General features: G+C 39.5%; 1 protein-coding gene across 2 annotated transcripts in view; it reads right to left on the reverse strand.

The window, feature by feature from the left end:
- Positions 1-21,439, reverse strand: part of ERICH6 (glutamate rich 6) — a 45,255-nt gene extending 23,816 nt beyond the window's left edge. Inside the window, exons 1-7 of one of the 2 annotated variants that reach the window (XM_055110601.1) lie at positions 20,421-21,439; positions 20,105-20,267; positions 18,732-18,789; positions 15,404-15,495; positions 2,916-2,972; positions 2,584-2,639; positions 2,360-2,476 (exon numbers count right to left, since the gene is read on the reverse strand). In XM_055110601.1, coding sequence (XP_054966576.1) covers positions 2,360-2,476; positions 2,584-2,639; positions 2,916-2,972; positions 15,404-15,495; positions 18,732-18,789; positions 20,105-20,267; positions 20,421-20,516 — 639 coding nt within the window. In that variant the 5' untranslated portion in view covers positions 20,517-21,439. Of the gene's footprint in view, positions 1-2,359; positions 2,477-2,583; positions 2,640-2,915; positions 2,973-15,403; positions 15,496-18,731; positions 18,790-20,104 lie in introns of both variants that reach the window. The other variant, XM_003826468.5, reaches the window with a different exon arrangement.
- Between the last annotated feature and the right edge of the window lie 1,141 nt (positions 21,440-22,580).

Consider the following 22,580-nt stretch of genomic DNA (forward strand, 5'->3'; position numbering starts at 1 on the left):
AAGGGACTTGGTTGTGAACTTCTCAGCCCGTTGTCCTTTCACCCTCAGCTAGGGGTGAAGCAAGATGGAGATACTTCAAAAGACCATGAGGGAGGCCCGGCATGGTGGCTCACACCTGTAATCCCGCACTTTGGGAGGCCGAGGCAGGCCGATCACCTGAGGTCAGGAATTGGAGACCAGCCTGGTAAACCCTGTCTCTGCTAAAAATTCAAAAATTAGCCAGGCACGGTGGTGTGTGCCTGTAGTCCCAGCTACTAGGGAGGCTAAGGTAAGAGGATTGCTTGAACCCGGGAGGCAGAGGTTGCAGTGAGCTAAGATCATGCCACTGCAGTCCAGCACTCCAGCTTGGGTGACAGAGTGAGACTCCATCTCAAAACAAAACAAAAAGAAAAACACAAAGACCATGAGGGGAGTTTGGATCTTCACCTGAAGAGGGTGTGGCTAGAGAGAAGAGCTGGGCAAGCCAGCCACTGCTACCCCTGAACTAGATTGGCATCAACACTAGACCTGAAAGACCTGCTGAGGAGCAGGAGGAGCCAGCCTCGTCCAAGTGCCAGTTCAGGGACGTCTTGGGGGAGAAGCCGCAAGGCCTTCCCCATGGTAAGACCCATCTCTGGGTGTTGCAGGAGGCGAGTATAACCTCAGAGACGTCCCTAGATACAAGCCTTTGTGGTGCAGAAAAAGGAAGGTGCTACATTTAAATAAAGAATTTCAGGGCTGGGAGTGATGGCTCATGCCTGTAATCCCAGAACTTTGGGAGGCCAGGGTAGGGATATTGCTTGAGCCCAGGAGTTCAGCCCACCCTGGGCAATAGAGTGAGACCACGTCTTTTCAATAAATAAATAAAAAGACAAAAGAATTTCAGCCCGAAGAGTCTGTTGAGTGACCATAAAGTTTAGAAACCTGGGTAAATATAAAGAGTAAATGTTTATAGATATTATATTACATGATATACTTAATGTTTCCCCTCACTAGATTGCATAGCTCAAAGTGCTGTACAAAATAGCAATGAACACCACCTCAGTGCATCCATACGGCATTTCCATTCATCTCTACATGTGCATCCATGACATGTTGCCTTGCATGATTCGTGCCCCTTATTGTTAATGAATAAACCTCCACCTTTACTATGCCCAAGAAGAAGTCATCAAGGGTTCTCAGATCTGGGGAGTAAGCAGTTCTCTCCACATGTCCATGGCATCCAGCCCAGGTTTGGAAACAAGCATTCCACCAGTCAGTCCCTCACCACTCTAGCGGCAGTGTGGTGGTGCACCATCTTATTGGAATGCTTGAGGTAAACTTTCTCTTGCCCTTCAAATACAGGCATTAATCGGTCACTTCACATGACCAAATATGGCAAATATTCACCCATGTTTCCAGGTTTTGTTCTTTTTCTTTCTTTCTTTCTTTCTTTTTAATAATAAGCCTGGGAAACATAGTGAGACCCATCTCTGCAAAATATTTAAAAAATTATCTAGGCATAGTGGTTCACACCTGTGGTCCCAGCTACTTGGGAGACAGAGGTGAGAGGATTGCTTGAGCCCAGGAGGTTGAGGCTGTAGTGAACCATAATCGTGCCACTTACACTGTAGCCTGGGTGACACAGCAAGACCTTGTCTCAAATAATAATAATAATAATAATTTTTAAAAAAAAGACAGGGTCTCTGTCTGTCACCCAGGCTGCTCTCAAGTGATCTGTCTCAGCCTCCCAAAGTGCTGGGATTACAGGTGTGAGCCACCGTGTCTGGCCTGTTTCCAGGCTTTGTGGCCACTCTTACAGGTTGAATTGTGTCTCCCAAAAAGACATATTGAAGTCCTAACTCCTGGTACCTGTGAATGTGACCTTATTGAGAAATACAGTCTGTGCAAATGTAATCAAGTTAAGATGAGGTCATGAGAGTGGGCCCAAATCCAACTGGACTTGGTGTCCTTAGAAAAGGGGGACATTTGGACCCAGACACACAGAGAGAATGCTGTGACAACTGAGGCAGAGATTGGAGTGATGCAGCTGCAAGCCAAGGAATGCCAAAACTGCTGCCACCACCACAAGCTAGGAAGAGGGAAGGGAGGATTTTCCCCTATATGTTGGCCCTGCCAAAACACTGATTTCGAACTTCTAGTCTCCATAACTACAAGACAGTAAGTTTCTGTTGTTTTAAGCCACCCAGTTTGTGGTACTTGTTATAGCAGCCCTAGGCAACTAACACAGACACTCTAAGTGCTATTCTAAGTAATTGAGCTCTTTGGCTTTTTTTTTTTTTTTCCTTTTAGAGTATTTTCACTGTCTATTGTGCAAATCATTATGTTTTTTAATGTCATTTTGTTAAGAGTAATAATAAAAAACATGAATTAAAGTCACCTTGAAGTTAATGCCTAAATTGGAGCTCTCTTCTTTGTATGCCAGAATGGATGGTGGTCCGATGCTGGGTAACGTTCTTAGAGAAGGCTCGAACAGTGTTATGAAGTCTTCCTTAAACTAAATTTAAAAAGAGAAAGGGGTGGTGAGGGGAAATAATTGAAGATTTGATAAGCCATTTTTACTATGAGAACAGTGTACTAGTTAGTATGATAAACATTTCTTACCTCCAGCTCATATAAAATATTTAGTTTCGACTCTTCTGGATTAATTACCCATTTTTCTGGAGAGAAAGAATAGGTTTATAAGAAATGTTTAAAGCCTTTGTGCAGTGCATTCCACTTCTGTAATTTGGAGATTCACACCCACCATCATCCTCCTTGCCCAGCATGCACACACTGTTCAGATGCCCTGATCCCCGACGTTTTTGCCACCTTCTCACACCTGTTCTTAGGTGAGTCCTTTTTCAAAGCAGATGGGCTCTGTGCGAGTTAAGGTGATTCCCTTCTGGTAGTTTACCTTTGCCAGCAAAAGGAGATGATGCCAAACATGTATTTACCTCTTAACTTAGATGCCAGACATTCAGGTTCAGCTTTCTCTTTAGAGGCTTTCTTCCCTGTGAAAACAGGGTACATGTGTCATCAATCTGACAAAGTAGAAAAGAAGCTGAATATAAAAGAAAATACATCTCTTGGAAAAATAAGTACCCTTACTATGTTTCTTTTATCTTTTAATCTTTTGTCTCTTTTTCCAAATAACATTTTGCCAACAATAAGGAATAAACAAAGGAAAGTTAGCATTCTATATATCACATTTTAAAATGTTTCCCCTTCCTTTCTAGTCCTAGAATACAGTAGTCCCCCTTGATCTGCAGGGGATATATTCCAAAATCCTGAGTGGATGCCTGAAACTGCAGGTATACCAAACCCTACTATGCACAAATTTCTTTTTCTTTCACAATTTTACAGATAGAAGATTCATTCTTACCATGTATCTTAGCAACCTCAGCATACTATTTTTTTCTTTTTTAAATGAAGTCAATAACTTCTACCTTTTCACTTAAAGGATACACTTTATGGATGCTCTTTGGCATATCCAAATTGCCAACATCACTTCTCTTGAGCTCTGGGGCCATTATTAAGAAACTGAGGGCTAGGTGCAGTGGCTCACACCTGTATTCCCAGCACTTTGGGACGCCAAGGCGGGTGGATCACTTGAGGTCAGGAGTTCCAGACCAGCCTAGCCAACATGGCAAAATCCTGTCTCTACTAAAAATACAAAAATTAGCCAGGTGTGATGACGGGCACCTGTAGAACCTGGGAGGCAGAGGCTGCAGTGGGCCAAGATTGTGTCATTGTACTCCAACGTGGGCTACCAAGCAAATGTGTGTCTCAAAATAAATAAAAGAAATTAAAGGTTATTTGAACATAAGCACTGCAATACCACTACAGTCGATCTGATAATCACAAGGCTGCTAAGTGACTCCAACGACAAAGAGATAATTCATGTCCCAGGCAGGACAGAGTGGGATAGTGAGAGATTTCGTCACTTAATCAGAATATCATGCAATTTATGACTTACGTGTTGATTATTTCAGAAATTTCCCACTAACATTTTCAGACTGCAGGCAGCTGAAACCACAGAAGATAAAACTGTAGATAAGAGGGGACTATTATGCTACACAGATCAATATTTTCCTTGGTTATAATCATGCTTTGCATACCCTTTTATTTTCTGCTTCTTTTAAGTACCATCAATCTACTTTATGTCTGTTATTCTTCATGAGATTTTTCAGGTAGGAGGGTGCTGAGGGTTCTATTTCAAGACAGTGAAGTAAACCACCAGGATTATTCTATCTAGATTCCAGAGCAGCACTGGAAATGGGGAAGAAGCCATCCACAAATCAGCAACTTTGAGTAAATGTCTAGAAGCTTTAAAGCACATAGGATTGGAATGATGAAAAACCAATCAGAGCAACCTATAATGGGACAGAGGCAAAGGAAAGAGGCTATTAAAATGCAAGGGACTCATTTTCTTAGCAAAGCCAGGAGAGCAAGGGCTGCTGTTGGAGACAGATAGGCTTCAGAAGTTGATCTGGGCTGGGCGTGGTAGCTCATGCCTGTAATCCCAGAACTCTGGGAGGCCAAGGTGGGGAGATTACTTGAGTCCATGAGTTTGAGAACAGCCTGAGCAAAATACTGAGACCTGGTCTCTATGAAAAACTTAAAAAAAAATTAGCTGGTTGTGGTGGTGCATGCCTGTGGTCCCAGTTAGTGGGGGCTAAGGTGGGAGGATTGCTTGAGCAGGAGGTTGAGGCTGTAGTGAGCTGAGATCACGCCACCGCACTGAAGCCTGGGTGACAGAGCAAGACCTTGTCTCAAAAAGTAAATAAACAAATAAATAAATTTTTTTAAAAAAGAAGTTGATCTATTTTGGGGAGGTTGGGGGGCAATGTGGATCATCTGAAAAAATTTTAAAGATGTTTTAGGCATCTTTATCTATAGAAATGCCAGCACAGGTATGTAAAAAAATTAATGCACAAAGGTTTTTATTAATACATTATTTGTTATAGGGAAGAGCTCAAAAAAAGCAAAAAAGCAAAACAAGACAAGAACAACCCCGATATATCTAGCATTACATAAGTCACAATAACTGTATATGAGGAAATATTATGCAGTAACTTCAAAGAATTAGGTCAATCATTCCTGACATGGAGAGATGTCCATGATACATCGCTGTCTTAGTTCATTTGGGCTGCTATAACAAAATGCCTTAAACTGGGTAGCTTATGGGAAAGGAAAATATATTGGGGCCCCAAAATCACTAAGTTAAAAGGAAAAGTCAACCTGGGAACTGCTTAGGGCAAACCTGCCTCCCATTCTATTCAATGTCAAGCCTCTGCTCACTGAGATTAATGCATATCTGATTGCCTCCTTTGGAGAGGCTAATCAGAAACTCAAAAGAATGCAATCATTTGTCTCTTCTCTACCTACGACCTGGGAGCCCCCTCCCGGCTTTGAGTTGTCCCGCCTTTGAGTTGTCCCGCCTTTCCAGACGAAACCAATATTCATCTTACATATGTTGATTGATGTCTCATGTCTTCCTAAAATGTATAAAACCAAACTGTGCTCTGACCACCTTGGGCACATGTCACCAGGACCTCCTGAGGCTGTGTCACAGGTGCGCATCCTCAACCTTGGTAAAATAAACTTTCTAAATTAACCGAGGCCTGTCTCAGATTTTCGGGGTTCACATTTTAGTAACCACAGAGGAATTCTGAGTGGAGGTACCCCTGATATTTGACAAATCTTCTATCGGTGCTTGGTACTAGCTTGAGCTATCTGTATGGCTCAAACCAATAGGACAATTTGCTGAGGCTTGGAAGCACCTCCTCCAGAGAATCCCTGATCTCCTCAAATTTGGTCACGATCTAAACTTTATTTTGCTGTACAACTTCTCTTTTTTTGAAGTTTTACTTGCTTCCAACTCAAGGAAGTCATTTTTTTCCTGCTTCCATGACAACAGAAGGCAGGTAACTATTTTATATAACATATATTTTGTATCTTTACATAACAAGGCCACCTTTTTGCTAGCCAGGCCAAACTGAAACAGTGGTTGTTGCCTCATGCTGCAGTTCCATAGCTAAGGTTTTGCCTTCTTTTTTCCATCACAACAGCCTGGGTTTTGTTCCTAAATCAAGCCCTTCCTGGTTTGATACTTGGTACTTCTGAAATAGCAGCAATTTTTTCTAGCTGAAATATGCTAATGAGATTTTAAAAGATTTTTTTAAAAGAAGCTCAATGGTTAAAATTAGCTTAATTAAAAGCTAACATCCAAGATGTGTGTGTGTGTGTATGTGTGCATGTGTGTGTTTGTATTTAAAAGGCCTTCATGTTATCTTTTTTCCTCCTAGAATCTTGTCCCTTTTTTTTGAGCAAAAGTTTTTTTCTTCTCAGTTGACTGAATTCTGTTTTCTTCATTTACTTCTGCTGTCCCTCCTTTCTCTTGTACCCTCTGCTGCATGAGGAGCCTAAAATCGTTTATAATAGCCTGGGGTTCCTTAAAGAAAACAGAGAAGGTACCAGAGTCCCTTTGGGGGAGAACGCTGTTTTTCCTTATGGGAACTCCAAGAGTGTAAACAGACAAGTTCAGCTCAGCTTTTAAACTGCTTTCTTCGGTATTGTGTTACCTGATTTATTAGCTGATATAGTTACTGCAACAGAGGTTACTCTTGGGTTTTTTAAGACAGGTGTAGTTTAGGCACTTATAAATGTCTTTGTTTAAAAAAAATTTTTTTTTACATGCACTGTAAAAACATGATGTGGTCTAGCCTCATAATAATTCTCCCTCTTTGGAAACCTAGGATTCAGCATGGGCTTTGCCCAGAGCTCAGCGATCCAGTTAAATGATAGGTAGTCCCTGTCTAAATAAAACTGGTCTCCTTATACAAAACTATGAAAGATTTTTATAATTTTATTTTTGATTTGGTATCCATCTTTAATCTCCCTCTAGCACACCAGACTTTTTCTCTCCATATGTTATGATATACATTTTGCTATTTGATTTTCACCTGAGTTGTTTCCTTTAATATGCAAATTTAAGTCTATTTAGCTGAAAACTGCCTTGCGTTGTGAAACAGGTTATCAAGAATCTGAATGTCTAAGATAGGGGAAAAAAAAAGGTTTTCATTAATCTATAAGATGTACTTCTATTGGCATGCCTAATATATCTATGTATTTACATGTTTTGTACACACTGTTTCATTACTGAAAAGATATAAAACAACTCTAATTAATTGGCTTAAAGAAAAATAAAAACACTTTAATCAAATACTTTATCAGGAAAAAAGAAAAGACCAGTCAAATGCTTTTTCAAGTTTATGTAACTTCAGTAAAATCTTTAATAAATAAACTAGCTTTTCAGTTATTGGTAAAGTAATATTAGAAATGTCTTAAGAATTGTCAGCATACATTTTTGTCTGCATTTATTAATCAAGCAATTTCATACTTATCCCTGCCAAATATGATAAGATGTCAAAATTTGACATAGGGGTTACAAAACTATAAACCCAGCCCAAGACAAAATGATCTTTGCTTGTATAATCTTTAATAAGTAAGACATTGATATTGATTTAATAAAAAATAGCTACATCTTAAATTTAGTAAGATTACCATAACTTCTAATCTTGTGGCTTTAGGCAGTCTGGTCCACAGGCAGTGAGGTTTGTTTTGGGAAAGGACCATTATCATCTTTGTTTCAAAGCTAAACTCTAAACTAATTTCCTCCCAAAGCTAGTTCAGCGTATGCCCAGGAATGAACAAGGACAGCTTGGAGGTTAAAAGCAAGATGGAATCAGTTGGGTCTAATCTTTTTCACTGTCTCAGTTATAATTTTGCAATGGCAGTTCCATAACTTTAAATGATGACTATCACAGTTTTCATAAATAATCCAGGTAAACAATTAAAATAATTAGGTAAATGTAATGGGATACATACTTGTAGATGAACTCATTATAATTTAGAATCTAAAGTTAAATTATAGATATTTCATTATTTGGGTATTTTGCATTAAAAATATATTTGTAGGAAAACATTCTTTAAAAAAAGCGTGTCCTTTTAAAAAAGGTGAATAATTTTTGTCTAATTGAAAGATCATGTATTAAACAAGGTAAAAGGAACCAGGAAATAAGAGAGATGTAAAGAAAGTTACAAAAATAAAGAGGTTTATTTGTTTTTTGTAAGAAAGCTTAAAGAGAAATAATTTCAATGAGAAAGAAAGAATCTTGTATGGTAAATTTAGTCCTAGAGTAGAATGACTGGTTGTTTAAGAGAAAGGGATGTTCAGGACAAACCAGAAAGTCCAATCATATCATGAATGGTCTGTGTAAGTCACAATAAGAGGATTTCTTTAAAAAAACTTATATAATCAAGTTGTCATATTATTATTAAGTTTTGGTTTGCTTAGGAAAAAAAGCTGAGATTTTTTTTTTTTTTAAATTAAGGTTATTACATCTGTGTATCCTTCTGTATGCACTTTTAAAGTACTTGTGAGATTGAGTTACAGGGCTTTGACTACTGGGTCTAAAAAGGACACCAAGTCCGGCTGAATTTTAAACACTGACAGCAATTAAGGCCCCATCTTCAGGCCTGGTAGAAGACGTCAATCAAAATAAACTGCATTCCCGAGACACAGGGCCAGAAATTAAAACTATTCCACTCCTCAAGGCCCAGGGACTATCATGGAACAGATGGGCCTGTGAGATTGTAAGAGCCAATTTTGAGGGATAAAAAAAGTTCAGTTTCTCTTTAATCATCAATGTCAAAAGCACACTGATATAAGACTAGCATATAGGCGCTTGTGTCAGTTTAACAAGGTTTTCATGAAGCATTAACCAACTCCTTAATAAAGGTGATAAAGGTTATAAAAAGCTTATGGAAGTTATAGCTTATCTTATATCAAGATTAAAATTTTATAGATTGTTTATAAAATTTTGAAAAACAAATTTAATTGGCTTCATGCTGTATTTATTAGGGCTTATAATTTGGGAAATTAAGTCTCCTCTCTCAAAGAATGAAGGTTTTTGCTCTTTTTTTGAAATCCTTGAGTTATCACTTTGGTTAAATGAAATGACTTATTTTACAATAACCTGTGATCCTATTTCATGATATCAAGTGTTTTAAACCTTTGATAATGGTCAAACTTTCCAAATCAAATTATAAATTATGTCTTTTCCTGATCTAATTAATCCTTTAAGATATTAGGTTCCTTAAAGTACAAAAATGACATATTTGGCTTATTTGGTATAAAAATTATACAGGAAGTACTGTCAAATATAAAATGATGTTTGGTTTTCTTTGGCCTGTATTTGTATAAATATGTTATTAGTATGTGTTCTAAAATTATGGGAAACTCCTATAATTTTGATATGAGTTAATGTACATTATCAGTAATAATTATAATTATGTTAAATTATTGTGTACCACAGAGGTAACAAATTTTCTTGTCAATTGTGTCTTTGACTATGGCTGCCCTAAAACTTTTTGTCATCCCCAGACAATTGTTATCTTGTTTTGGTGCTCTTTAGAAGGTGGATTTATAATCAGTTATAAAACTCTTAACAGGTGTTCTCAAATGCAGGTTTCTGATAACTTCAGAGACTGTGACATCAGAATAGAGGAAAAGCTTTCAGGACTCATGGAGAGCTGAAATATTCAAGAATATCAAGCAGAACAGGAATTAACTGCATAGACTAAACTAATAGAAGTCTGAAGCAATCTTTTTAACTTTTTGCTTAAAACGTTGCTGATCCTTTGTTTTGTTTTTTGGACTCAAGAAAACTTTTAAGCTATTTACAGCTTTTAACAATTGAGTAAAGTGTACTCCTAAGAACAAAATTTGGAGTGTATTTGTTTTCTCTCTACCTGATTTCTCCAGAATTTGGAAACTATCTGTGAGTGTTCTTAACTTATAGCAATACAGTTATTTGTATAAGTGCAATAAGAATCTGTTTTCATTCATGACAGAACACAATTGGAGAAACTGGTTATTTTATCAAGGCTTTGACTGGAATGGTGTGCTTTCCTTAAGGAATCAAATCTGACTTATGGATCCAATAAAAGCCCTTTGGGAAAACTGGCCTCATACTTGTCCATACAGTCCCTGTACAGAGTTCCTGACCTGCGGTAAGTAAAGAATGTCACTTTCTGACAGGCCTAGGAGCCCCAACTTTTATCTTGGAACTTCAAGAGGAGAGAGGATCACCCAACTCATAGGTATTTGATGGTACAAATCCATGGCTGGGCTCAACTTTAAAAAAGTCTTATCTGAGATTCTTTCTATAGAACAAAATTCCATCAAAGCCAATTTAAAAGCCTATGTAAAAATAATTACTTTTTTTTTTACTGCACTGTATACAAATGATTAGGCCAAGTATAATAAAGCAAACCAGTCCTACCACAATTTGTCTTTAGTAAAAATGGGAAACTGGAGAGAGAAAAATTATGTTTTAAAACCTATAGTATACTTGTTGTTAGATTCTTGTCTTGACTAATGTTTTTCAATTTTTATTATTTATTTTCTACAGTTTGGACTGAATTCTAATTTTTCTTGGTTACAAATCTTCAAAATAATGTTTTCAATTTTTTTTCCTTCTTTCTTCCCCCATTTTCCCCAATTTGGAGTCACTGAAAACTAAGCTGTGCTTTTGTAAAGCCCTGCAAACTGAAGCTAGAAAACTTAAACTTCAGAAGAAAATAACAACAACCTATTTACATACATAAGCCACTTTCATACCTGCCTAATGATGTATGGACTTCAGAGTAATGTGGCCTATAGCAGTTTTCCAGGATTGTTCTTTTGTTTGTTGTTGTTTTTCTCCCTTCCTCCTCCTATTTTTTCTTCATAGGACATGAGACTTCACAAACTGCTAAAACCATTTTAGCCATGAAAGATCATAAACAACCTGAGACCAGACTCATTATTTTCTAAAATGCTTTCTCTGAAAAATTTTATTTTTAAAATTTTATTTATTATTATTATTTGGTGTGTTTCAGAAAGATGAAACATCTTTAAAAGAAAAGGGAGAAGAAATGTGAATGAAAAATAAAAACTCAGGAACACAATTCACTATGCTACAAGGAAAAAATAAAGCTAAAATCTGAGTCATGTAAGAAACCACTTTTCCTTTTGTTCCTAAGCAGACAGCTACAGATAAAAGGTTAAATATCTCCATGGGTAGGTACTCTATGTTCGTTTTATCTTATTTAAAGTGCTGATTTACTGAGTGCCAGATGAATACAGAATTGACTATTCCCCTACCTGCTCGTTTTCTCCTGCAACACGTGGATTACCACTTCGTTCCTCCTTTCCTTCCGACCTGCTTTTCCCCTTTAAATACTGAAGCCCTCAAAATCATCTTTGGAGGAAGGCAAAGACCATTTCAGTGACTCTGTCTTACTTCTCTTCTGGGCATGTGCTTAACCATGGCAAAATAATTTTCTAAATTGATTGAAACCTGTCTCAGATACTTTTTGGTTTATCATCCCCACATCTTGGTACCAATTTTCTGTCTTTGGTTGTTTGGGTTGCTATAACAAATTATCATAAACTGAGTACCTTATATAAACAACAGAAATCTATGTGCACAGTTCTGGAAGCTGAGAAGTCCAAGATCAAGGTGCCGGTAGATTTGGTGTCTGGTAAGTGCCCACTTCCTGGTTCATAGATGGTGCCTTCTAGCTGTGTCCTCACATGGCAGAAGGAATGAACTAGCTTTCTGGGCCCTCTTTTACAAGGGCACTAATCCCATTTATGACAGCTGCATCCTCATGATCTAATTATCTCCAAAAGGCTCCATTTCTTAATACTATCACATTAGTGATCAGATTTCAATATGTGAACTTTGGGGGAACACAAATATTTAGACAATAACAACTGCTAAGTAAAAACAATAGAGAATAGATAAAACTGCCACTATTCACACGAAATGTAATTGTCCACTAGACCCTCAACTGACAAACTACTATGATGAATAAGGAAGTACGGCAAGGGGGTCAGATACAAGATTGATACATAGAAATCAATAGTTTTCCTACTGATTGACAATAACCAATTAGAAAATACAATAGAAAAAAAGATTCTCGCCGGCTGTAGTGGCTCACGCCTGGAATCCCAGCACTTTGGGAGGCCGAGGCGGGCAGATCATGAGGTCAGGAAAGGTCAGGAGACTGAGACCATCCTGGCCAACGTGGTGAAACCCCATCTCTACTAAAAAAAAAAAAAATACAAAAATTAGCTGGGCATGGTGGCTCATGCCTGTAATCCCAGCTACTTGGGAAGCTGAGGCAAGAGAATCGCTTGAACCTGGGAGGCGGAGGCTACAGTGGGCCGAGATCACGCCACTCCACTCCAGCCTGGCGACAGAGCGAGACTCCGTCTCAAAAAGAGAAAGAAAAAAAGACCCCAATGGTTGGCTACATCAATGAAAGACTATAAAACACCTAGCATAGACTAATAAGAACTTTATGAGGCTCATATATATAGTATATACTATATATATATATATATGAAGATCAGAAACAAAATGGAGAGGTACACTAGGTTCCTGAAAAACAAGACTTAATATTAAAAAGGTATCAATTATTCACAAATTAATCTACATAGTCAATGTAGTTTCGGTGGGAGTTTTCAATGGAATTTTGATTCTAAAATACTTTTGGAAGAACAAGTGCCCAAGAATAACTGGGAATAATATTTTGAAAAAGAATAAGGAGGGGAGAAATTCATTTATCATATATTAAATATGTAAAACCATAGAAATTAAGATAGTGTGATATTGGTATAGGAAAATACCAATAGTTCAGTGGAACAGAATATTCACATGTGTGTATGTACACACATGAAATATATACACAATATATATTTGATAATTTAGTATAGGATAAAGACACCATTTCAAAGCAGAGTGGAAAGGTTGGACTGGTTAAGGAGTAGTATAGAGACAAAATTTGGGGGAAAAAGGATGGTTATTTTCTTAAGCCATTCACAAAAATAAAGTCCATATTGATTTAGGTGCTAAAGATAAACAGTAAAATTCTAGAAGTTTTAGAAGAAAATGTAGGAAAATATACATATATTATTGAATTAGGGAAATACTTTTTAAACCACAAAATGTGAGAATCACAAGGAAAAGATTTACTTACATCAAATTTAAAATTATATTTAACAAAAATGACCACAAGCAAATGTAAAAGACAAACTGGGAGGAGCAATCTGCAACATATACAACATTCGAAGAAGTATTACAGATATGTAAAAAGCTGCCAAAAAATAAACATCAAGAAAGAAAAGACAACTCAATGGAAAAATGGGAAAAAGATATGAACACTGTTTGCTGAATTCAAAGAAGATAATCGAGTGACCAAAAAAACATATTATTGGTATCAAGTTGCTCAACCTCGGCAATAATCATAATAATTAAGAAATAAAATAATAATCATTTCCACCTAACAGACTGTCAAAAATTTAAAAGAACGACAATATCAAATATAGGAAAGAGTAGGAAAAGGGTGGTCTCAACAACCCTTTTGATGGACGCATACTTTGGGTCAGCTCTTTAGGAAGGTGATGATTAAAATGTGTAACTTTTCACTCAACAATACCACTTTCTTGGCATTTGTCTTACAGCAATACTCGGTGTGTACACAAAGAGGAGGCGGCTTACTGTAACACTGTGGAAATAAATATCTAGGAACAATTTTATGCATCAGTTGGGGAATCTTTAAATAAATAATTGTACATCTGTACTATGTGCTATTATGCAACAATTACAAAGAATTTTTACCTGTATTTACTGGTAAAAATTTTCAAGGCCTATTAAGCGAAAAAGCAAGTGGAACAACAGATTCGGTGTGATACCATTCATGTAAATAACAACAGCAAACAAAAGGGGCCACACTACTACACTTTTATATGGATATAAAAGCTTAGGAAAAGATTTGGAAAGATACACACCAACATGATAATAGTGGTGACATCTGAAACTGAGGGTAATAGTCAAAAGAAACTATTGTTTGATTTGTATCTTTTGACTTTAAAAAATAAGACTATGTTGATGTTTTAGTTACACCACTGTACCATTAAAAGCTTAGCAATGAAATGGGACTGTGGAGTATGATTCCATTTCTATTCTACACTTACTTCACTCTCCTTTGAGCCCACTCCAATATGGCTTTTATCCCCAGAGTTACACTGAAGCTGGTCCTATCCACATCACCAATGACTTCCACATGCTAGATCTAGTAGTCAGTTCTCAGTCCTCATCTTCCTAACCTCTGAGTATCATTTGAGCCTATTGATCATTCCTGCCTCCTTGAAACTTGGTATCTAGGACACTTCCTGGTTTTTCTTCTACATCACTGGATGCTTTTCCTTAGTTTCTTCCTCATGTCCCCAACTTAACAATGGAGTGCTGCAGGGCTCAATTTCTGGGCTCTTGCCCTCATATTTTCTCAGCAGCCAGCAGTCATTAAAAATACCAGTTGGATTATATCACTTCTCTGCACAAATTCTCCAGCAACTTCCCACCTCACTCCCAGTGAGAAAGATCTGGTCCTCAGATCTCTGTGATCTCATCCCCTAAGATTCTCCTCCCTGCTTACTCCACTGCAGCCACACTGGCCTCTTGTTCTAGAAGGAGGCACTTGCTGTTCCCTTGCCTGGAACACCTTTCCTGTGAGATTGTCCTGGCTCATTCTCTCACCTCCTGTAGGTCTTTTCTCAAATACCTCAGATTCTCAGGAAAGATTTCTCTGGGCACCCTGTGTAAACTTGCACCCTACCTCCAACCCCCGACACTTTCCAACCCCTTCCCTGCTTTACTTTTCTTCTTAGCACTTACATCATCTAATGTTTTATATATTAACTGATTTATTCTCTATATTATTGCCATCACCTCCACTTCCCACACTTTAATATCACTGAGACAGGGGATTTGCTTGTTTTTTTCACTGCTGACACCCTATTATAGGCTAGACCTATGATAGGTGTTTGGCAAATGGTAGGTGCTTGGCAAATGGTAGATGCTCAGTAAGCAGTCGATGAATAAATGACATAAAATAAAATGTGAATATAAAAGCTGAAGGGAAATATACTGGAAAAGTTAAAGTTTTAATGATTACATTATCCACTTCTTAGTGGTTTGACATTTAAAAAGTGTGCATATGTTACTTGTATAATAAAAAAATGAAGATATGTATCAAAAATATAATGGCAGATTATTTCTTGATGTGAACATAATTGCTACCATTTATTGAATACTGAAAATATTTAATCTTATTTTGATCTTCATAAGAATCCTGTGACAATATGACTATTTCCAAGAGATGAAGAAAGTAAGACTCAAAGAGGGTAAGCAACTTGCCCAACATCACAAGGTTAGTATGTGTTGGGGCTGGGATTCAAATCTAGCTGTACTGGCCTTCTACACCTGTGATATTTCCAACATGCAATCCCTTCTCCCAGGAAAAGCTAAGAAATCAAACTACTCACTCGATTGCACATTATCAGACAAATCTTGGAGCCAACTTTCTTCTGTTTGTACTGATACTGGAATTCCTGGAGACAAATTGCGATGAATATTTCTGAAATTTCGACAAAAATGTTTTGAGTATACCTACATAGTTGTTAGCAGGTCTTCTAAACATTGAACATTTAATAATCAATTAATTAATGCACGTAGAAAATATTTTGTTTTCTTTGAAATATTTTCTTCCATTTTTATCTTTTCAGTAAAGTTAACTCAGTGTGTTTGCATCAAATCTTTTTTTGGGGGGATAAGCTGGGAGGATACCTTGAGCCCAGGAGTTCAAGACCAGCCTAGGCAGCATGGTGAGACCCTATCTCTACAAAACATAAAAAAATTAGCCAGATGTTCTATTCCGTGCCTGTAGCCCCAGCTACTTGGGAGGCTGGAGCAGGAGGATGGCTTGAGCCCAGGAAGTGGAGGCTGCAGTGAGCCGTGATTGTGCCACTGCACTCCAGCTTGGGAGACAGAGCAAGGCTCTATCTCAAAAACAAACAAACAAACAAATAAACCATGACCATACACTGAAGTGTCCTTGCCCTAACTCTAGTAATAGTAGGATTTCCCAGCTTCACTCCTCCCTGCCTAGACACTCCACAGGAAATGACTCTAACATGCCCCACCCATCTGCACAGGGATCATAGCAGACTCTCCTATGCAAGCTCTGTCAGAAAACAGAACTACTAAAGCTAGGGAAGGATTCCTTTCTAGCTATTTACCAGCCATTCATTTATAAATAAAAATGGGCAACGAAGGATTACCACTTAAGAAAAATCAATAGCATTGAAGAGAAAAAGCAAGAGAAATAAACAGAACAATTGACTTTGAAAGGAAAAATAATACGAAGAACAAAGGAGAACTTTAATATATTAGAACAAAGCCCTCAAAGAGATAAAAACAAACAAAAAAAACACAAAAAACAAACCAAATAATTTTGAACAGCAACAATCAGAGAACAAGCACTGGTTCTTCGAAATTTCAAATATGAATCCTCCAATAAAAAAATTCTGTACAAGGGCTGTATAGTAGCATGTAAACAAACATCAAAAATCCTGAAGATACTGAAAATACAAAGGAAATGTTATTAAAGATGGAGAATCTACCTAAGAGGTCCAACAGCATCTAGGAGGAGTTCTGAAGAAAAGAAGAAAAGGGGAGGAAGTAATTATATATCAGAATGGTCTGAGGATAAGACTGGTGAGGCAGTATTGGCTACTAGGAGGCAAAGAAGCAATGTCTTCAGATCTCTGAGGGAAATTTTTTTTTTTGAGATGGAGTTCCGCTCTGTTGCCCAGGCTGGAGTGCAGTGGTGCGATCTTGGCTCACTGCAAGCACTTCCTCCAAGGTTCACACCATTCTCCTGCCTCAGCCTCCAGAGTAGCTGGGACTATAGGCGTCCGCCACCATGCCCGGCTAATTTTTTTTTTTTTTTTTTTTGTATTTTTAGTAGAGACGAGGTTTCACCATGTGAAATGGTTTTAAATCTCTTCTTTTTGGCAGGTTTTCATTTATTTTTTTATTAACAAGTCAAGTACAAGGGCAAAATGAAGAAATTTCAAAGCAGGCAAGAACTCAGAAATTTGACTATCCGTGAGACCTATATAAAAAATTCACCTGAGGAGTTTCTCCAGCAAAAGGAAAAGCAACAAAAGAAAGAAGACAATATGGGAACCAATAAAGTGTGGCTGGTGAGCCAACCCAGAAAAACTGTAGACAGAACAACAGAGAGTCAAAAAGTTTATTTTATTATTATTATTTTTTATTTATTTTTTGAGATGAAGTCTCACTCTATTGCCCAAGCTGGAGTGCAGTGGTATGATCTCGGCTCACTGCAACCTCCACCTCCTGGGTTCAAGCGATTCTCCTGCCTCAGCCTCCCAAGTAGCTGGGACTACAGGCACACGCTACCATGCCCGGCTAATTTTGTATTTTTAGTAGAGACAGGGCTTCACTATGTTGGCCAGGCTGGTCTTGAACTCCTGACCTCGTGATCTGCCCACCTCAGCCTCCCAAAGTGCTGGGATTACAGGTGTGAACCACTGCATCTGGCAAAAACTTTACTTTTTAAGAGACAAGTTTTATGGACATAGGATTATATTTTCTTGTCCATAGATTCAATCATATTACTGGTTTGTCAACATAGAAGTGTTAGTATTGTTTGTTGGTTTTCAATTTTTAGAAACAACCCCAGAGCACTTTAATTATAATTAACAAACCATAATACAAGCATAATAAAGCTTGGAAAAGTAATATAACTTTATGTAAATATATATTGCATTTTAATATAATTTATCATTTCATATAGTTTGTTGTTAATTGGGAAGAAAGAGGAGAGAAGAGAGATGGAAGGAGGAAGTGCATTAACATGTTAATTTTTCATTATAGTCAATAGATACTAAAATTGATGAATCAAGAAGTAGAGGTTTAAATACCTCGAAGTCCTAAATGTTAGAAAAACTAAAAATAATATAACTACCAAAGTGGAGAGGTGGGAATTCAATACACATGTCAGAAATTGATAAACCAAGAAATGAAAATGTCATTTTAAATAATAACGGAAACAAAACTGAAGGTGAGTGGGAGTGGGGGTGAAGAAGAGCATGAGATTTTCATTTTTATACCTTTGTGTAGTTTGATTTTTTTAACCACATGTATACATTATCTTTATTACAAATTGAATTAAAAGGATAACTAAAAACATGTAAGTGAGACAGAACAATTCTCCTTAAACTTAAGAATTCAAAAGTTGCTTACAAAAGCAAAGTTAGGGTAACTAATAATTCAAGATCATTGACTCAGGTTTGGTGTGAGATTTCAGGGAATATTTACAAAGATGTTCCAGAAGGCATTTCACTGGTATCTTCTTATTATAGTTAAAGTGCCTGAAGGCTAATAGCAATAACAAGAAAAAGAAGAGAGAGAGAGGAAAAAGGAAAAGCTATTATTTCCACTCTCTTCCACAAAAGGCGTCCCTGGTCACTCTTGCATTTAGCCAATAAAAGCCTATATTCAAAATTCTCAAGCACTTACAATTGCACACATGGCATATATAGTTATTCTTTCATGTTACATTGATAAGTGGACATGTAATCTCTAGAGCTAGGTAATAAGCTGGGGATAAGTGGGAACCTTTATCTCTTTCAAAGTGTCTACCAGTGTATATTTAAAAAAAACTTTTTAAAATAAGTAAGTCACAAATGCCCTGGATTATTTTACTCTACTTCCTAACATGTTTATCCAAAAGGTAAACATTATTGGGTTCAAAAAATGTGAAATTTGAAAACATTTTCTTACCTATCTATACTCATTTCAGACATGTCTTTCCTAAATGTCTGAAATATTTTAGGGAAACCTGTTGAATGAAACATTTAAAAATCAGCTATTCCCTCTAAATCAAAAGGTCAATTCTACCCCCCTAGGAACACATGGCAATGTCTGGAGACTTTTTTTTTTTTTTTTTTTTTTTTTGAGACGGAGTCTCGCTCTGTCGCCTAGGCTGGAGTGCAATGGCGCGATCTTGGCTCACTGCAAGCTCCACCTCCCGGGTTCACGCTATTCTCCTGCCTCAGCCTCCCAAGTAGCTGGGACTACAGGCGCACGCCGCCACGCCCGGCTAATTTTTTGTATTTTTAGTAGAGACGGGGTTTCACCATGTTAGCCAGAATGGTCTCGATCTCCCGACCTCGTGATCTGCCCGCCTAGGCCTCCCAAAGTGCTGGGATTACAGGCGTGAGCCACCGCGCCCGGCCTGGAGACATTTTTGATCATCGCAAGGGTGTGTGCTTCTAGCACAGCCACGGGTAGAGGACAGGGATGCTGCTAAACAACCTGTAATTCACAGGACAGTCCCCAATCCTCCCTAACAAAGAATTATCCAGACCAAAATGTCAATACTAGAGCTTGAGAAGCCTACTCTAGAAGACTTCTCTGCTTCTTTTTTCAAGGAAGTGACTGGAGTGGCTTCAGCACAGGATGTTAAATTAAACCCAAAAGAGAGTTGTGGTTTTTTTTTTTTGCAGGACTGTTTTAGTAGTACAGCACCCTTAAGGCACTTCTCTGGAAATAATATGAGTGTGTGTGTGTGTGTGTCTGTGAGAGAGAGAGAGAGGGAGAGAGAAAGAGAGGGGGAGGGGACAGGGAGGGGAGGAAGAGGGAGGGGAGGGGGAACAGAGAGAGAGAGAGAGAGATGTCACGGTGTGAATGCACGCAAAAATGTTATAAAAATGAGCACTCCCAGCAGCCTGGGCAACATAGTGAGACGCCAGATTAGCTGGGTGTGGTGGCGTGTGCCTGTAGTTCCAGTTACTCGAGAGGCTGCGGTGGGAGGCTTGAGCCCAGGAGGTCGAGGCTGCAGCCACTGCACTCCAGCCTGGGCGACAGAGCGAGACTCTTGTCTAAAAACAAAAAAGCACTTCATACAGCAATGCCCAAGTTCAACTTTTATGGTGTTTCGCCTATATCCTAAATCGTGCCTCATCACAACAGTTCAGCCAAGGGTTCAGTGTCTCTGACAAGGGCGTGAGAGAGATTAGGTGTGTGGAATGGTGCATGCATTTAGAAATCAGGCACGACGCTCAGGTCGACGAAGGCACCACCCAGGAGTGGGTGGACCAGGTGCCCCCTGGAGACGAGAAACCCTCGAGGAAGGGGTGGGTCGGGGGCGGTACTTTTATGCGAGGAGGTGCTGGAGGGTGGGCTTGCGCTCGGCGTTTCAGTGCTGGTCGCGCTCTGGCTGGGCACGAACGTAGAGGTCAGGCTAGGGCTGACGATGCTGGCTAAGCGGGGGCGCACGTCTAGGAAGTCGTCGTCGTAGTCACCGATGTCCGTGACCTTCCAGAGGTACTCTTCGCTGAACGTCTCAGGGGCCTCCAACTCCTGCTCTTCCCCCACCAACTCCTCCTCCACCACCTCCTCCTCCTCCACCTCCACCTCTTCCTCCTCCTCCACCTCTTCCTCCTCCTCCACCTCTTCCTCCTCCTCCACCTCTTCCTCCTCCTCCTCCTCTAACTCCTCCTCTGACTCCTTCTGGTCCTTCTTCCCCGGGTCTCCGAAGCCGCTAGGCGAGCGCAAGTGGGCCATGGCTGGCGGGAGGCGGGATTACAGCCAGCTCTTTGGCCGCGGCCCCGGTCGGCTCTCGCGAGCGCGAGCCTCTGTTGTGCGTTGGTCTCCCCGGGCAACTGCTTGCCCTGCGCCACCGAGCCTCCCGGATTTAAAGCGGCAGGAGCTGGTTAGCCGGATAGAATGTGGGTGCCGAGGGCCGGTGGGGGCCACCGCAGACTTCTTTCTGTCCCTGCTCTTCAGCGTCTCTGAAACCCCTGGCAGCCTGCGGAGAAACGATCTTTTCTTCGTCTCTCAGCTTATTTGGGGCCTTTTTTTTTTTTTTTTAAACCTGGGTGGAGGAAGTGGCTTCTAGCGACGGACACACACGGTGCCATTTGGTATTGCGGATGCTGGAGTCTGGTTATTGAGTAGACAGATGCTTGCTGGAACTTCCAGTGAAACTTTATTTACAAAATCAGGCGCCAGCCCTTGGGCCCTCGTTTGCGGATATTTTTTAAATTGCTTTAAATATTAATAAGCGTATTAAAATTGCCTTAAATGTTAGTTGTCTTAAATATTGTTAGATTAATATTAATTAATCTTGATTGGCGACATTTTTAGCGTCCCATAAATTTTGCTCCTTGCTGTGATCTGGGTCCTGCTTCTTACTTGGCCCATCTATCCATCCTGGAGTAGAAAAGTCCTGAAGCATCTGGCCACCTAGGTACCACCTGCGTCCTTCTGGGACTTTGTATTTACTTAAATTTTTGTAAAATATATACATTTTTTATTTTTGAGAGACAGGATGTCACTCTGTCACCCAGGCTGGAGTGCAGTGGCGGGCATCATGGTTCACTTCAGCCCTGAACTCTTGGGCTCCAGTGATCCTCCCACCTCGGTCTCCCAAGTGGCAAGGACAACAAATGTGTTCCACCACGCCTGGCCAATTTTATATATTATATTATATTTATTTTGAGACGGAGTCTCGCTCTGTCGCCCAGGCTGGAGTGCAGTGGCACAATATCGGCTCACTGCAACCTCAGCCTCCCGGGTTCAAGCAATTCTCCTGCCTCAGCCTCCCGAATAGCTGGGACTACAGGCACGTGCCACCACGCCCGGCTAATTTTTTGCATTTTCAGTAGAGATGGGGTTTCACCGTGTTAGCCAGGATGGTCTCGATCTCCTGACCTCGTGATCTGCCTGCCTCAGCCTCCCAAAGTGCTGGGATTACAGGCGTGAGCCACAGTGCCTGGCCTGTATTATATTTATTTTGAGACAGGGTCTTACCCTGTCGCTCAGGCTGGAGTGCAGTGGTGCTATCTCAGCTCACCACAACCTCCTCCTCCCGGCTCAAGCTGATCCTCCCGCCTCAGCCTCCCGAGTATCTGGGACTACTTTTTGTAGAGATGGCGTCTTGCTATGTTGCCCAGGCTGGTCTCAAACTCTCGGTCTCAAGCTCCTGGGCTCAAGAGATCCTCCCATCTCAGCCTCCCAAAGTTCTAAGGATTACAGACGTGAGCTACTGTGCCTGGCTAGGGAATATTTTTGAAAGTAGAGTTCTTGCAGGCTAAAGGAGCAGGCAGCACAAATGAGAGGAGACATCTGAGTTGCTTTAAAAGGAAGGGCAAAATGTGGTGACCAGAGAGGAAAGTGAAAAGCTTTCCAGCAGGCTCACGGCAGGAAAGGAGGGTCAGGACAGGGAACTATGTGTACAGATATTGAGGTACAAATAAGGTAAGTGTAATTTAAAAAGAGAAAATAAGAAAAAGCTCATTTCTTTTCTGGACAGTACTAACAGTTTGATGCTGGAAGCTATCTTAGAAGTTAGGAAATTCAACCAGGGTCCTCAGAGAGCAGACTGGAAGTCAGGATGTGGGGATGAGACACGGGGCTGGCAGACAGCAAGGGTGACAGTGCTTGTGCTTACTCCGCTTGTGCCTGCTGTAGCTCAGTTCTGTGACTGCCCTGGCATTTTCTCAATTGTGTGGTGAATTAATTTGTTTACTCCTTGTTTAGACCCTCTATTTAAGACCTTTTTTGAACATTTCATGGAATCTCCTTCCCTTGGATCTACTTACTACGGAAAGAACAGTCCCTTATTTT

Source organism: Pan paniscus, chromosome 2, assembly GCF_029289425.2.
Source record: "Pan paniscus chromosome 2, NHGRI_mPanPan1-v2.0_pri, whole genome shotgun sequence".
In the NCBI taxonomy this organism is placed as follows: Eukaryota; Metazoa; Chordata; class Mammalia; order Primates; family Hominidae; genus Pan; species Pan paniscus.